Below are 17,460 nucleotides of genomic sequence, written 5' to 3'. Positions count from 1 at the left end.
GGGTTACAGTTGCTCCAAGAAGAAATGGTAAAAAACAAACAGTAACAGACTAAACTCCAAACAATACATTATGTTACAGATTTAAATATTAATTAGTCCTTGTCAATTGTTGATTTGTCCTGTTCTCATTGTATGACGAATTATGATGGCTGTTTGGTAGCCGTCTGCATACAATGCATACTCTCTCTCTCTCTCTCTGTGTGTGTGTGTGTGTGTGTGTGTGTGTGTGTGTGTGTGTGTGTGTGTGTGCAGCAGCTTTATGTTAATGTGTGTAAGGATTTGTGTCTGTGTGTGTGTGTGTGTGTGGGGGGGGGGCGCCAGAGGGATTGTTCGCCCAGGGTGCCAAACAGGCTAGGACCGCCACTGCCTGCAAATAAACAACATTAACATCAAAAGTTTTACATTTCCTAAATGTATCCCACAATCTGAATATAACACCCACTTCCCCACGTTTGATCCGCTGTGTTAAATATGATTAAGAACAGAATGCAATCATTTGCAAATCCTATAAACCAGTATTTTAAACAAAGTGAGAAAATGAAACATTTAAAGAAAAATATTAGCCCATTTTGAATTTGATGGCAGCATCCTCTCTCCAAAAACTAAAGGCTTTACGATGTTTAGTGCTGGACCATGTTGGTTAATGTGTAAACTCAACAGTTTCCATTTTGATTAACCTGACCAACATCTAACATAGAACACCTTTGAAGTGGACCTCGCAGCCTGTGGATAACTTCAAACACGTCGAGGTCTTCAGAGGCTGAACTTTGACCCAGCATCACAAGGAGCGCCATAAACACTTGTTACAGTTATTAGAAGGAAGCCAGCCTTTAGACATCCCCACAACGACATCGTGACCAAGGGTCTGTTGCATGATTTTTAACATGGCTACAATGTGTCGTCTGCTGAGTCATCGTTTAATACAACAACGTACTGAAAGAGAGCATTCAGCATCTGACTGAGCTGGACTAACCTTCCCTTTCAAAAGTGAAAACTGCAACATAAAACTGGAATACAACCAACTTCTAATGAAATGTAACATTTTATAACATGAACACAGATTCCAGGTGAGCTGTGTCTTCCAGGACTGGATTTACCAGAACAGGTATGAGGACGGTGCCTGACGGGCATGTACGAGCTGGAGTGGATCCCAGCAGACACAGGGTGAGGAGACAGACCACCGTTCACGCTCACACTTATTCACCACTCACCAGTTAACCTAACCCCACTACCTGAATGTCTGTGAACTGTGGGAGGAAGCCAGAGTCCCCTGAGAGGACCCACACAAACACGGGGAGAACATCCAACCTCCACAGAGACTCTCTCTGCACTAAAAGCACAAAATAAAAATCACACCGTCATGTAATTCAAGAAACTGGTCTTAAAAACAGTTAATCTAATGTGTCCACATGGAGCCCGTGTTAAGGTCCGTACTGGGCTTCAGAACATCAAGTGAACAACGTCAGATGGGACCTGGGTGCGTTGTCTCCTGATAGAAAGTGCTGAGGATCAGAAGGACTCAGGGACAACACGATATCTGTCCAGCAGAGGGCGGCATTATTCCAAACGGCTCCATCCTGGAAACATGATGTGGAACAGCTGACCTGTAGATCTGCTCAAGAACAATCGTCACAGTCTGATCACAGTCAGTCCCACGTCTGCCATGTTCTCAGCTTCCTTTAGTACAGGTAGCTTTAATGATCATTTCAAGTGTGGTTGTTTCATGGAAACAGAGAGCAGACTGCAACATCTGTGACAGCCACCTCTAACACTCTGATGGACGTGTGGACAGCAATGCTGCCTTGAACAGTACCGATGTTTCAGGGCTGATGACGTTTTTGGGAGGGACATCTACATCCTGACATATCAAGGTTACTTTACTTTTACGTAAATTTGCTTTACAGAAAAATAATAGCATTTGTCATCCCTTCACAAACACACACATCGATTTAAACCTGACAGACACATATTTGGAAATTAGACGCGATGAATCAAATCAGAAAAACAGTTATTAGTTATTAAGTTTAGTGACGGCAGCAGGGACAAAGCTGCTTTTATAAGACTTTGTCCTGCATCATTCTCATGATAAAACAGACTCAATGGCCCCAAGATATTTATATGACTGCACTTGCTCAGGTTTGTCCGGATTTCAAACTGTTCTAAAAGTCTTTTGATTCAAATCTGGGGCTGTGTTATTGAAAGCAGCAGAGAAATCGATGAACTGAAGTCCTTTACTCTCTACATGTTTGACAATCAGGTGAAGTAGAATCAAAAGCGCGTCCTCCACTCCTCTGTTGGGCTTATGTGCAATCTGCATTGAATCAAGCTGAAGTTCAGTGTCTTCCATAATCACATTTCTGATGATTTGTTCAAAGACTGAGGTGAGGGCAGCAGGCCTGAAGTCGTTTAGAACTTTTGGACGACTAGATTTAGGACCAGGAACCACAACAGCTTCTTTCCAAAGAGAGGGCATGAACGATTTATTCAGAATAACCTAAAATATAGGACTGAGTTCTTGAGCGCAAGTGTAGGAGCCATATGAGTTGTTCCTTTTTGTTTTGGATTAAGAGGGTTGGTTTAAATGCACACCTTGTATTGGTGCACGGGTGTGAGGCGTGACTCGTGGGCGTGTTAGGTGATAAATGTGGTTGCACTCACCTGATGAGCAGAAAGGTCGGGTGAGCATGAGGGGAAACCTGTTGACCCCAGCTTGAGTCATTGTGATGCATTTTTGGCTGTAACTTGATGTATGCTTTATGCACTAATTGATGCCATAGGCCGATGTTGTAGTTTGGTGTAGTAATTGGTGTAATTCGTTGTGAGTTGCAGTCATTGTGTTTGTGCAGTCTGTGCATTTGTTTAATAGTTCGATGAGCCGTTTGGAATAATGCCGCCCTCTGCTGGACAGATATCGTGTTGTCCCTGAGTCCTTCTGATCCTCAGCACTTTCTATCAGGAGACAACGCACCCAGGTCCCATCTGACGTTGTTCACTTGATGTTCTGAAGCCCAGTACGGACCTTAACACGGGCTCCATGTGGACACATTAGATTAACTGTTTTTAAGACCAGTTTCTTAAATTACATGACGGTGTGGTTTTTATTTTGTGCTTTTAGTGCAGAGAGAGTCTCTGTGGAGGTTGGATGTTCTCCCCGTGTTTGTGTGGGTCCTCTCAGGGGACTCTGGCTTCCTCCCACAGTTCACAGACATTCAGGTAGTGGGGTTAGGTTAACTGGTGAATAAGTGTGAGCGTGAACGGTCGTCTGTCTCCTCACCCTGTGTTAGCTGGGATCCACTCCAGCTCGTACATGCCCGTCAGGCACCGTCCTCATACCTGTTCTGGTAAATCCAGTCCTGGAGGACACAGCTCACCTGGAATCTGTGTTCATGTTATAAAATGTTACATTTCATTAGAAGTTGGTTGTATTCCAGTTTTATGTTGCAGTTTTCACTTTTGAAAGGGAAGGTTAGTCCAGCTCAGTCAGATGCTGAATGCTCTCTTTCAGTACGTTGTTGTATTAAACGATGACTCAGCAGACGACACATTGTAGCCATGTTAAAAATCATGCAACAGACCCTTGGTCACGATGTCATTGTGGGGATGTCTAAAGGCTGGGTTCCTTCTAATAACCGTAACAAGTGTTTATGGCGCTCCTTGTGATGCTGGGTCAAAGTTCAGCCTCTGAAGACCTCGACGTGTTTGAAGTTATCCACAGGGTGCGAGGTCCACTTCAAAGGTGTTCTATGTTAGATGTTGGTCAGGTTAATCAAAATGGAAACTGTTGAGTTTACACATTAACCAACATGGTCCAGCACTAAACATCGTAAAGCCTTTAGTTTATGGAGAGAGGATGCTGCCATCAAATTCAAAATGGGCTAATATTTTTCTTTAAATGTTTCATTTTCTCACTTTGTTTAAAATACTGGTTTATAGGATTTGCAAATGATTGCATTCTGTTCTTAATCATATTTAGGAAATGTAAAACTTTTGATGTCAATGTTGTTTATTTGCAGGCAGTGGCGGTCCTAGCCTGTTTGGCACCCTGGGCGAACAATCCCTCTGGCGCCCCCCCCCACACACACACACAGACACAAATCCTTACACACATTAACATAAAGCTGCTGCACACACACACACACACACACACACACACACACACACACACACACACACAGAGAGTATGCATTGTATGCAGACGGCTACCAAACAGCCATCATAATTCGTCATACAATGAGAACAGGACAAATCAACAATTGACAAGGACTAATTAATATTTAAATCTGTAACATAATGTATTGTTTGGAGTTTAGTCTGTTACTGTTTGTTTGTTTACCATTTCTTCTTGGAGCAACTGTAACCCACATAATTTCTGACTCACTCTGATTCTGATAGTTTCAGGATGACCTGCCATTATCCAATCACACATCTGCTTACCTGCATCTTTTGCTCGTTTCTCCTCCTCTTCTTTTCTATTTTTTCTAAGTTGAGCACCATGATGGCTTTGAACTTTTCTTGTCCATCTTCCATTGGTTTTAATTTTGCACTCCAGTATGAACACAAATCCCCCAACACAAGGATCACCACAACATGATCTAATAGACCTACACCTTAGTTCACAGATTCACTTCATCTAGGGTGCATTTCTGAGATTTCACACAACCCAGGATTCAAATCATGAATACATAATGGACTTGGATTTACAACATTATAAATGAAATGTGCTCTTTTTGGAAGCAGCAGGGGCCCCCTCCCCTCAAACTGTAAATTTAAATTGTTATTGATCCTTTACCCCTGGTCCTAAAGTGTATATTTATTTTCTTACTCTTCTTATTGTTTGTTTACTTGCACTGCTGTAACTGGAGCCTCGTCATCTCATATCTCTGTATACTGGACTGTCTGTAGCGGAGATGACAATAAAGTTTACTTTGAGTTTGGCAGCGAGCAGGCGCACCGAGGGCTCTCGCGCTCACTTTCGTGTATAGAATTTCGAAAAAACATTGGTGCAAATTATAAGTCTGTATCATGATGCCTGGTGTTTTTGTGTTTGTTGGTTTGTTTTTATTTTTCTTTATTTTGTGAGTTGGTTATTAGATGCTGCTCCAGCCGGTCAGACTCATCTGGCTAACCTAACAGCAGTCCTGGCCAGGCTAGAAAAATATGGATTGAGAGCAAACAAAAACAAATGTGAGTTCTTCAAGGATGCCATTGAGTATTGTGGACACAAGATCGACAGACATGGGCTCCACAAAACCGAGGACAAAGTTGAAGCAGTCCTGAAGGCACCAGACACTAAAAATGTGAGTCAGCTACGTTCATTCTTGGGCTTAATTAATTATTACCACAAGTTTCTACCAAACCTTTCAACAGTCCTGCACCCGCTGAACTCTCTGCTGCAACAAAATGTCAAATGGAAATGGACAAACTATGAAGAGGCATTTAATTTAGTTAAGTTAAACAGCTCATTACATCAGAGGAGGTTCTGACACACTTTGACCCCAAGCTACCACTTCGCCTCGCCTGTGATGCCTCACCATATGGCATTGGTGCCATGCTATCTCACAAAATGCCTGATCGATCCGAACGACTACTTGCCTTTGCCTCAAGGTCCCTAAATGCAGCCGAGCACAACTATACGCAGATAGACAGAGAAACACTCAGTCTAGTGTGGGGAGTGAAGAAGTTTAATCAGTATTTATATGGACGACACTTCACCCTGATCACAGACCACCGACCGCTGGTGTCCATCTTTAACCCTCAGAAAGGTATTCCAACCATGGCTTGCGTACGCTTGCTTGGGCTTTGTTCCTGGGTGCACACACCTACACCATTGAGTTCAAAGGGACAAAGCTACATGGAAATGCAGATGGACTTTCACGTCTTCCACACATGCAACCCACCGAAGAAATGACTGCTCCAGCTACTGTGTTTCATGTTACACAAATGGAACCCCTACCTGTCACAAGTGCTCAGGTGAAAAGAGAAACGAGCCAAAACACAATCTTGTCAAACGATCTTACTGTGAATGGTTGGCCGTCCTGTAGTGACACTCAGTTCTCTGCGTACTCCACCCGCAAAGACCAACTATCCGTTTGCCAAGGATGTGTCATGTGGGGAACTCGTGTCATCTGCCACCCAAACTACGTACAAAGGTACTGGACTCACTGCACGATGGACATTTGGGTGTTAAGATGAAAGGTCTTGCTAGAAGCTATGTTTGGTGGCCAGGCACTGATTGTGAAATGGAGAATATGGCTAAATCCTGCATTGTTTGCCAGCAGACGCTGCGCCAGCCTCAAACAGCACCTGTACACACGTGGGAGTGGCCATCCGCTCCATGGCAACGCATTCATATAGACTATGCTGGCCCATTTATGGACTAAATGTTCCTGGTTGTGGTTGATGCCCACTCAAAGTGGCCAGAAATCTTCCCCGTAAAGCAAGCAACAGCTGCCAGCACGATCAATAGTCTTTGGTCACCGTTTGCACGCACAGGTCTGCCACAACAGCTCGTAAGTGACAATGGTCATCAGTTTACTGGAGAGGAGTTCCAGTGTTTCCTTGGGAGTAACGGCATACGACATATCACTTCAGCTCACCATCATCCTGCAACAAAGCTGAACCAGCCAGTCGCACAGAGGGGAAACCGCTACAACAGAAAATTGACAATTTTTTTACTGTCTTACCACTCATGCAACAACTGGACACACACCTGCAATGCTCTTCATGGGATGAGATCTGAGATCACATCTAGATTTGCTGAAACCAGACATTCGCAAGGATGTCCAAGATAAACAGTCTTCCATGGTGGAAGCAACAAGAAACAAAACCAGGTTCTTCAATGTTGGACAAAGAGTTCTCGCCAGAGACTACAGAGACCCAAGTCAGAAATGGCATTCTGGCACGATTCGTTCACGGACCGGACCGCTGATATACACCATAAATGTTGGAGCCAACTTAGTCTGGTGTAGACATGTTGATCAGATTCTAGATGCAGAATGTCACGTGGTTCCAGAGCAACCTGAGAGGACACATCTACACCTCAAGATTCAGAAGAGTTTGCCCTCGCTTCACCACCTGAGGTTCAGGGTTTACGTGAAACCACCAATGTTCAAACACCTGAACTTTCCACACAGAGCACTATGGACTCTGACCAAACAGGCAGACATTACCCTGAGAGAAATCGCAGAGCACCTCAGAGACTGAACTTATAGGTTTCCAGTTCATTTTGTAAGGAAAGCAGTTAAAATGTTTAAGAGGAAACAACCTACCTCTATGTTGTAAATCACTGAGTAGGTGTCATATTTCAGTTTAAGTACAATCTTATGCTTATGCATAAGCTTATGCTAGACGAGTCCAGAAGTACAGAAACCTTGTGTACAGCGTTGGAGATGAAGTTCTTCTCTTGAACATGAAACGTGGAAGGAAGGGAGGAAGACTTGATCCAGATTTTTCAGGACCCTACACCATTCAAGACATCGCTGGCAAATGTGTGAGATTAAAAAAAACACAGAAGGAGCAACTTTAAGAAATCACTACAGCATTGACCATATCAAGCCATACAGAAGAAGCCACCATGTAAATATCAGTGACAATTAAAAATACCCAACTCGCAGTCAGACGGTGAACAGCAGCACAGACCTGAAGATGCCCCCCTGCCATCCTACTGCTAACCCTCAGTGCCAGCAAAGTCCAGAGGATTCATTATGCACCCAAAACGGCTGACACAAGGAGTTTAATTGTGTTCCAGGACCAGAAACGCGTGAACAAGAACTTCCCTCCCGGAAACAAAGCTTAGAAAATGAAGGTGACATAGTGAACAACTCTTTTTGACCAGTTGGTCATTTGTTGCCAGTTTGGCATTGCAACTTAATTGACTGTTGCATGACTTTGTTTGCATTTTGCAGTCTTCAACTCATATTGGATATAAAGAAACATGCAACGTGCACTGAGCTTGTGGAAGTCAGGAAATGGATCTGCCTGTCAGTAATTTTCTCTTTTGCCCACCCGCTGTACCTTTCCTATTTCTCTGCGTGTAAATGCATGCCTATTGTATTGACTTTTTCCTGTTGTGGCCTGTCGGCCTTTACCAAGCTTATCCACTACAAATCTCATGCATGCCTGAGCTAACTTATCATATTTTTCTTTTAGTAAAGAGGCTATGGCGTGCAAAGGATACTGGGCGCTTGGAGGCAGCTGTTGGACCATACAAGTTATTGGATTCCTCTTTTCGAACACTGCAGGGGTCACGGTGGTTTCTGATGAGGTAAGAGAACTTATCATTATTGATTCTGATTTCGAGGTTCTGCTCCTTCTGAAGCATTTGCAGTGCAGAGACCATTAATAGTTTAAAATGTGCAGGTAGGTGGGGGGTTTATATAGCAAAACTCTGATAAGGTTTCACCCATTCACTTCAATAGGAAAAAATGTTATCAACCACAACACAGATGTTGTGACATCTGTGACATCATAATACCCAGTTCCAGTATATGCAGAAAGAACCTTTATCAGCAATTCTATTCCTTTAGATGTTTTTGTGTACAGCACTCAAGCAGTTACTTCAAAAATTGTTGCTGTTGTTGTATAAACTCAGATTTTTCAAAACAGGTCATTGATGCATATCTGCACCGTGTTATTGACAGACGAAAGGTAAGTAAGAAATGTCATTTACCTACTAATTTTGAAATAAAATTAAAAAACCCTATTTACTGTTCTATAACATTTTTGTATACTTGTGCAGAATGCTGCACACCTGCTCTGTTCAGTAGTTGCAAGCTCGTTGTTTTCTGGGCAGTTCAGATGCCTCAACTGGTATGTTGAAAGCTCAGAAGTGGTCCAAACAGTTGACTCCTTTCTGTTGCTGAGGAAAGAGTTCAGTTCCTTTAAAGAAGACTATATTTGAAAACACCCTGAGACGCATGGTACCTAAGTAAATCCAAATTACTCTGCACTTCCAATCCCACAGATGAAGTTCCCAGTTGAAGACGTGGCTGTGCCCTGTGAACTTTGGTACACACTGGATTCTTGTGGTATGTGTTCATTTTGTTATTAATTTGCATAATTTGTTGTGAAGCAGTTTCTTGCACAAAGTGTTATTTTTAAATAAGTTTTCAGTGGCACAAACAATTGTAATTTTTAATTTAACCTTTTCTTTAGATTGTCAACATTTCTGCACAGAAAATACTGCTCATAGACCCCATGGGAATGAAGGTGTTTATGACAGGAAAATTCTGCGCAACTGGAGGTATGTATGATACTGAGGTGTTATTCTTAGATTAAAAAAAAAAAAAAATCTTGTTTCATTACAAACACTTTTGTTCAACTAGGAATTTTCTGAGGATGAGAGGGCATGAAGACACCATGGAGTGGCAGTTACAGACTATGCAACACAACAAGCGACAGGATTCCAGCAGTTGTGGAGTTTTACTGTTAAAGGTAACCCGTATTCAAATGATTCAGTTTCTTGTTAGCTAGAATTAAGACTTTAAGTGAATTTAAGTGAAGTGAAAGTTATTTCGGTCAACAACAACAAAGATGATCATTTTACATAGAAGTACTTAATCATACAGTAACTGAAAAAGGAATAGGCTGAAGCCTTGTGGCTTATAATTATCCTATCCTTTACCTAATTAAGACTTTACATTCTAATTATGATCAATCTCACAGTTTGCAGAACACTACCTTGATTTTGGAGAGGTCAGTGAGGTGTCAACCACTACAGAGCCAGTTGTGCTGGAGCGAATGCAGATAGCTTGCACCCTACTTGAAAATCGAGGTAAGTCCAGTAAAGTCCTTATCACGTTAGTGCGTACTTCCAATTTAAATAGTGCTTTTCAAACAGCACAGTACAAATAGTGCTCTTCAAACACTTTCAGATAAGACCCTTCTCAAAGTCTAATTTAGACTAATTTTCCAGGAAGTATATTTGGAAAAAATGTACTATTATTTTTTAATTATTCAATAAATAATGTTTGATTAAAACCTAACTATGATTGTGTTTCAGGGAACGCTGAGGACTACTGCATTGTTTGCTCCATGTTAGATGCTAACGCTGACCGCAGCATGATTGAAATGGTAAAACAAAACAAAACAAAAGAAACACATAAGTCTTAGTATCATTACTTGCCAATCATAATTAAAATGTTGAGTAATAGTATTCACCAAACAGAATATGAGCCATTTATTTTTCCTTTCCAGGTGCAGTGTGAATCTTGCCAAAGATGGGCACATTTTGCATGTGAAAAATATAAAGAGAGCAACCAAGAATATAAATGCCAAAAATGTAGCCAGAGTCAGACAGAGACTGTGCAGAGACTGTAGAAGGACAGAGCAGCAGCAGAGCAGTCCAGATACACTGATGATCCTCTGTCAGATCCAGAGGGACACACAGGGATGATGCTGGACTCTACATTGTGTCTGACAGTGGAGCTGTTCTCAGAGCAGTTCACTCTGCAGCACTGACAGTCATCTGCACTTCTTCTCATTCCTCTGTCAGTCACTGCTGGATGAAGCTCTCCTCTCCACCTCCCAGTAACATGGCCCAGTCAGAGCATCTCTACACACAAGCTGCTGCTGCTTCAACCTCTCTGGATCATCAGGACACAGCTCCTCCTCTCTCAGCACACACACCGTCCTGTTTACCATCATCAGCTCCACCTGCAGAGAGAAGAAGGAAGAGCAGAGGAGATAAACGAGTGTTTCCAGAGACTCTTCATCAGCTGTCAGTCAGTGATGCAGCACATCCAGTATAAAGAGCAGCAGGGACTTCAGTGCTGGGACTGTACTAGGACTCATTGTTGCTTCACTTTTTCTAATCTTTGGATTTTTATTGAAGTTGATGAAAATGTTTTTCCCTCCTAGTTTGAGTTTGGACTTTCATTCATTAGAAGAACCTTGGTGTGTCCACTCTGAGCTCTGTAGAAACCCCAACAACAAGCCCAACAATCCAGATGGACGGTTCCAGCTGTTAACTGGAGGAATTCCATCCAAACATCTGCTCTCACTAAATTCTTCCTCACCTACAGACTGTGTTCTTCACTGCTTTAAACTTGGAAACGAATGCAGTCATTGGTCTGCGTGCTGCTTTGTTCAGAGAGCTGATTGGCTGTTGACAGCGTTTGATCAGAGCGTGTCAGCCGTTACCATGGTGACCATAAAGGTCAGAAACAGGAAGTGTTTGTGTCCAATCCTGAAGCCTGTCACCATTCTCCTCTCACAGCTTCACTGAGAAGCTGCAGCTTTACAGGAAACACTGGATCTTTGTTTCATACTGACTGTGTTTAGTACAATACTGCTGACAGCACCACCCACTCACTCCATCACTCTACTGACCTCAGAGTCTCCAGTCTGTAGTCTGGACTCTGCTGAAGGTCAGACAGCTGCTTCACATCTGGATACTTCAGGTTGTTTCCGTACAGGTGCAGCTGTCTCAGATGGGAGGGGTTGGACTTCAGTGCTGCTGCCAGATAATCACAGCTGATCTTTGACAAACCACAGCGACTCAATCTGTATAAAGAATGAACGATGTAAGTTTATTAGACAAAGTGTGAGCTTGAAATCATTCAGTGTTTCATCATCTGTTCAGAGCTGAAGAAGGTTCAGAATGTAGAAGTTTAGAAAATGGAAACTCCAAACAGCTGAAGCCAACAGGAAGCAGCTTCAAACAGGAAACTGTGCAGAGTTTCAGACTATATGTCCTGATGCAGCCAGTTGGATTTTGGAGATTTGAATCTCTGTTCTGTGACTAAGTCCTTGAATCATTTCTTCCAGATGGTCCAACAAGACAGACTAAGTATTGGACATGTGTTGTGGCTCCATTAGGGGATCTTCTAAATGTGATGTGATGGCCCCTCTGGGTCTGTCAGGTCACAGCACTGAAGAGAGCTCAAACTGGGCACACAGTTGTTCCAGTCTGGACCAAAGACTCTATACTGGGACTGAGGGACTGCTTTGACTGCACCCACTGGGACTTTTTAAAGGCTCATGTTCTCACTTAGATCATCGATTTCTACTTACATCTCTTTCTGGGAAAAATGGGGATTACTTTGGAAACAGGAAATATTTTCCCCCAATAAGCAGCCCTGGATTAGTAAATCACTCCAACATGTTCTCAGGCAGAAGAAGCTGTCTTGTTATGAGGGAGAGAAGAAAAAGATTGAGGCACAGAAACTTGTTGAAAGAGAGATAAAGCAGCTAAAATCAGGTGTAAAAGTAAAGCAGAGGATGAGCTGAATAAAGGACACTCAAGGCTGGCTTGGAAAGGAATGAAGTCCATGGTGGGGATGCAGAACAAGGAGCAAAGATGAATGTGATGCTGAATCAGCAGAAGACTTGGACTCATTTGATTCCAGCTTTGATATCATTGATTTCAATGAAGAGCTTTGTGATTGTAGCAAAGGGCTGGTAGCTCTGAGAGTCCCACTGATGAGGTGTTTGTGTGGAAATCTCTTAGTGGGACCACAGAGAGAAAAGCCCTGGTCCTGATGCTGTGGGAGGGAAATGATTGAAGTGTGCTGTGAGGAACTGACTGGGAGATTTTCACACATTTTCCAGTCCTCCTTGGAACAACAGGAAGTTCCCAGCATATGGAAACAAAGGTTAAGTGTCCTATGGCACTCAGTGATGATGGTGCTGTGGCCCCACCACCTCCACCTCTTTGTAAAGGAACTAACTGTCATCTGAAGCTTCAAATGGAACTAAGACTTCCTCCACTAGGTGGCAGTGTCTGATGAGAAAGTGTTAGTGGAGCTGGCCTGGAGTCAGAAACAGGAAGATGCAGGATTTGGGCTGAAATGGGGAAAAGTGGTTCGCACTAGTGCCTTAAAGCAAGAAGGTTGTAGGTTGAAGCTTGTTGGCCTTTCTGTGGAGGTTGGATGTTCTCCCACAGTCCAATGAAATGCTGCTTAGGTTCATTGGTGCTTCTAAATTGGCTGTAGGTGTGGATGTGAGAGAGTGCTTCTCTGTCTCTCTCTGTTGGCCCTGTGATGGACTGCTCACCTGTGCAGGTGGACCACGCCTCTTGCCCTATGACAGCTAGGGCACAGGCTGCAGCCCTGTGAGCCTAAGCTGAATAAACAGTTAGCAAAAATGATCCATAGATGGCCTGAAATCCCCCAGTTAGCAGTTTGGTAGATAGCTATGACATGCTAATCCCATCCAGCAGCTGTATTCTACCTGTAAGCTGATCCCTGCTGAGCCAAAGCACTTTTTCATATACAAATTACAACCTTTAATAGAAACCTATTGGTCAGCATCTTATTAGCCTGCTGTTAGCTTCATTCCACAGAAAACTGAGAGAAACTAACAGAGTTGATAAAGAATAAAGAGAAATGTGCTGATTTACAGCCTTTGAAGTGCTTCAGATGATCTCTGTCCACTTCTGTCCACTCATTCATTCATGTAAGCTTTCTAATGCAGCTTTGATCTTCACAGTCTGCTTCATGAAACTCATTCTAACCCTGAATGTCAGAGTGTTCCTCCTTCTCTTTCCCATCATTCATGCTGGCAGTGGAGGAGATTTGGATGTTGGACTGTGTTTTGGATGATGTGTGTATGTTTGTGTTGGACTGCTGTCTGTAAAGCAAACGCACATTTTGCTTTGGATTTCAGTGTCAGACAGACTTTAAGGTGGAATGAAGAGTTGGAGAGTTTCACAGTGAATTATCCAGTGGAGGATTTTTCTTCTTCTTTGAAGGTTTGAAATGTGAACATTGTTCTGCTGCAGTCAATGGACTAAACCAGAGAAGAAGAAAACAGACTTTACCATGAAGATCCTCAGTGTGGATCAGTATAATATCAGCCTGATGTCTGCAGTTTAGTGTCAGCACAACTTTCACATCATATTCATCTCAGCACAACTAAAACATGCTGACTGACCTCAGAGTTTCAAGTCCACATCCTGGACTCTCCAGGAAACCACACAGATGCTTCACTCCTGGATCCTGCAGCTTGTTGTTGTAGCTCAGGTCCAGCTGTCTCAGATGGGAGGGGTTGGACTTCAGTGCTGCTGCCAGATAATCACAGCTGATCTCTGACAAACCACAGCTCTCCAATCTGTATAAAGAATGAAAGATGTAAGTTTATTAGACAAAGTGTGAGCTTGAAATCATTCAGTGTTTCATCATCTGTTCAGAGCTGAAGAAGGTTCAGAATGTAGAAGTTTAGAAAATGGAAACTCCAAACAGCTGACAGAGTTCATACGCCTTTGTCAGGGTCAAATTCAAGCAAGACCATGTGAAAATTAAAACACATCATCCTAGGTGAACTTAAACACCTTTGTTCCCCTTTTGTTAAGACATAGAAAAGTACACCACACAAAAATACTGCAAAAGGAAACGGTCGCCTTATATACATAGTGTATAAACTCAAAATGCACATTTCACTTCAAATTAAGATTAAGGCTTTGAACAGATCACATAGTTCAGTTCAACATATAAGACTTTAAGAATGCACAAGCATCTACTTAAAATCTATTTAATTTATCATCCATGATATTATTTTGTACAATTCCAATGTATTTTGTTCATCTCCCTTAAATAAACAGGCAGTCTTAAAGTATGAAATATTCATATACAAACACATATAAATGTGTGTACTGTCTCAGTGGCTGATAGTACCCCACAGGCCTCAGTGTGAGCTTGAAGACATTTATAATGTTTAAGTAGTTTAATGTGCAGGTGCTGACGATAAACACATTTTGAATGAAAGCCGGGGAACTTTGGTAGCACAGAAACAAGTGGCTATTCTTTGTGACTATATGGATCACTCACAATACCATTATTTCACACAAAGGCACCAAATTAATACTCAAAAAAGCTGCAGCAATACACACAAATATAAACAGTACTTGGTGACAACTTTGCTTTTAGCCTTTAACCCTTCTTGACTACTTTTGATGTGGCCTCTATATTTTACCTTTAAAAACAGTTCATCTTGCCAATCTGTTATTTTCTCATTTTGACCAACTGTATCAGCACAATTTATCTAAATTCAGACAAAATTTAAAATACAAGTAGAAAGTGATATTTTGACTGTAAAAACCACACACATGTTTAACGAATCATCTTCATAACTTGAAATGCAAATAGAGATTGTACATTTTTAAAAATACACACACGTTTTGCAAACAACAAAGTTATATGGTACTATTTACCAAAAAATGCAGCCAAGGCTCAGACGTTTTTCATATAATCATTTCAAACTATTTACAGAACAATCAGGTGTCAAACAATAGTTTGTGTCACTCTAACACATATGAGAACAGCACAGGGATAAACCTGCAGGTCTGACAGCAGGTGTGTCACTCAGCGTTTACACTGCAATCTGCCTTTGTTGGCTTTAAGGCAGCAACTGTGACGATCACTAGTAGAACTGACACACAAAACAAAACAACAGCTACACACTAAATACACAAGACAACAAACTAACTTGAGACCAAACACGGTAAACGTCACAAATCTCTCACGTATCAAAACTCTCTCTCTCTTTCGCTCACTCGCTCTCTCTTGCCGGTCACTCCTAAAACTTCCCCCTTTTGCTAAACAACCAAATGTCATGTTTCCATATCATTTTTGATTGGTCGACATGGTACATTTTCCCACCTATAGGGCTTTGGAGCGTGATGTCACGGGAGATGGGTCATGCCCCCTTCCGCCATGACAGTAGGCCAGCCAAAGGATACCATTTCAGCTATGGATCGTACGTGTTGTGTTGTCGGTTGCGACGTTAGATCACACGATCGTGAAGGCAAGAAGCTGGATAACGGGCTCTCTTTTCATCGTTTTCCGTCCTGGAGGCAACGTGAGGGATCCCATGTATCCGATATTACTAAACAAAGACGTCAGGCTTGGATTGCAGCGGTGAGACGAGCGGATATCGAGTTCTCTGCAATCCCCAGCTTTTTGTTGGTTTGCTCACGGCATTTTCTTTCCGGTGAGTTCTAAATTAATTCATATCACTCTTGAAAGGCTTTTAGTGTTATTTTCAACGTGCTGCGGTCATAGATAATGAGATAAAACATGCTAATGTGTGATGCTGCAGAACCACATCATGTCGACTGAGTAGCTTATGATTTGGCATTATTGCAGGCAAACCAGCATATGAAATGGATGTAACAAATCCAGACTGGGCACCAACACTGCACATGGGGCATGACGACATACCTGTATCAGACTCGGACCGGCACTCAAGGCGTACGCAACGGAAGCGAAAAAGGGCACCCATCGGAGTTAAACAACCCCCCCCCCTCTAAAAACATACTAAATTGCTATTTTTTGAAAATAGCTACTGTTTGAAATGTGAACATTGTTCTGCTGCAGTCAATGGACTAAACCAGAGAAGAAGAAAACAGACTTTACCATGAAGATCCTCAGTGTGGATCAGTATAATATCAGCCTGATGTCTGCAGTTTAGTGTCAGCACAACTTTCACATCATATTCATCTCAGCACAACTAAAACATGCTGACTGACCTCAGAGTTTCAAGTCCACATCCTGGACTCTCCAGGAAACCACACAGATGCTTCACTCCTGAATCCTGCAGCTCGTTCCAGCTCAGCTCCAGCTGTCTCAGATGGGAGGGGTTGGACTTCAGTGCTGCTGCCAGATAATCACAGCTGATCTCTGACAAACCACAGCCCCACAATCTGTATAAAGAATGAAAGATGTAAGTTTATTAGACAAAGTGTGAGCTTGAAATCATTCAGTGTTTCATCATCTGTTCAGAGCTGAAGAAGGTTCAGAATGTAGAAGTTTAGAAAATGGAAACTCCAAACAGCTGAAGCCAACAGGAAGCAGCTTCAAACAAACACAACAAGAGAAAAAACTCTGAATGTTTCACATTAAAGTCGTACATTTATCATAAAAACAGGACAAAGACTTGAAAAAGTCGTGTTTTTCCTTCCAGGAACCACAAGGCTTCACTTTTAAAGGTGAAGTGTGAAAGAAATGGACATATTTGAAGTCCAACACCTTTTTCCAGTCACATTATTAAAGCAGACAAACTACAAGCTCATTTTCATTCCAACAAGTCATCTTCTGACCTGGACTAACAACACTGGTCTCTATGTGCAGCTGGCTGTGAGACCAGTGCTCAGGGAGCGTCTACAAAGTGCAACACTGAAAGAACATCACACACTAGCTTTGTCCCAAAACGTCGGCTGCATCCTTCGGAGGACCCGGTATTCGCGGTCTACGTGGGCCGGGTCCTTCAAAGATCGAAAAGGCTGGAAGTGCGAGGCTGTGAAATGGGACGGTCTAGCCTTCAGATTTGCGTCACCGCTGTGTTGGTGGAGTTTAATAAACTCGGCCGTCTGCTCCTTGCTATCTAAAATATAACAGGACACTGGCGTAAATTCTCGACCGTCTCACACTTCTGTTTAATCAGTTTCCTGTTTAACGTTTATTCAGCTGTGTGAAAATCCCGGAGGAACTTTGATCTCAGCCAAACCGATTTACTCCAGAACAA

General features: G+C 42.4%; 1 protein-coding gene across 1 annotated transcript in view; it reads right to left on the bottom strand.

Annotated features, from left to right (window-relative positions):
* Nucleotides 1-10,162: 10,162 nt before the first annotated feature.
* Nucleotides 10,163-17,460, bottom strand: part of LOC147336466 (protein NLRC3-like) — a 98,668-nt gene continuing 91,370 nt past the window's right edge. The window contains exons 4-5 of the mRNA XM_086287031.1: nucleotides 11,329-11,502; nucleotides 10,163-10,653 (exon numbers count right to left, since the gene is read on the bottom strand). Coding sequence (XP_086143157.1) covers nucleotides 10,644-10,653; nucleotides 11,329-11,502 — 184 coding nt within the window. The 3' untranslated portion in view covers nucleotides 10,163-10,643. The remainder of the gene's footprint in view (nucleotides 10,654-11,328; nucleotides 11,503-17,460) is intronic.

The sequence above is a fragment of the Aulonocara sp. 'chitande type north' Nkhata Bay genome, linkage group LG3 (genome assembly GCF_057382095.1).
Source record: "Aulonocara sp. 'chitande type north' Nkhata Bay isolate Kocher_YH1m ecotype deep benthic linkage group LG3, A_spYH_male_GT1.1, whole genome shotgun sequence".
NCBI classification, from domain to species: domain Eukaryota; kingdom Metazoa; phylum Chordata; class Actinopteri; order Cichliformes; family Cichlidae; genus Aulonocara; species Aulonocara sp. 'chitande type north' Nkhata Bay.
The sequence above is the reverse complement of the archived record's forward strand: the minus strand, read 5'-3'. Positions and strand labels throughout refer to the sequence as shown.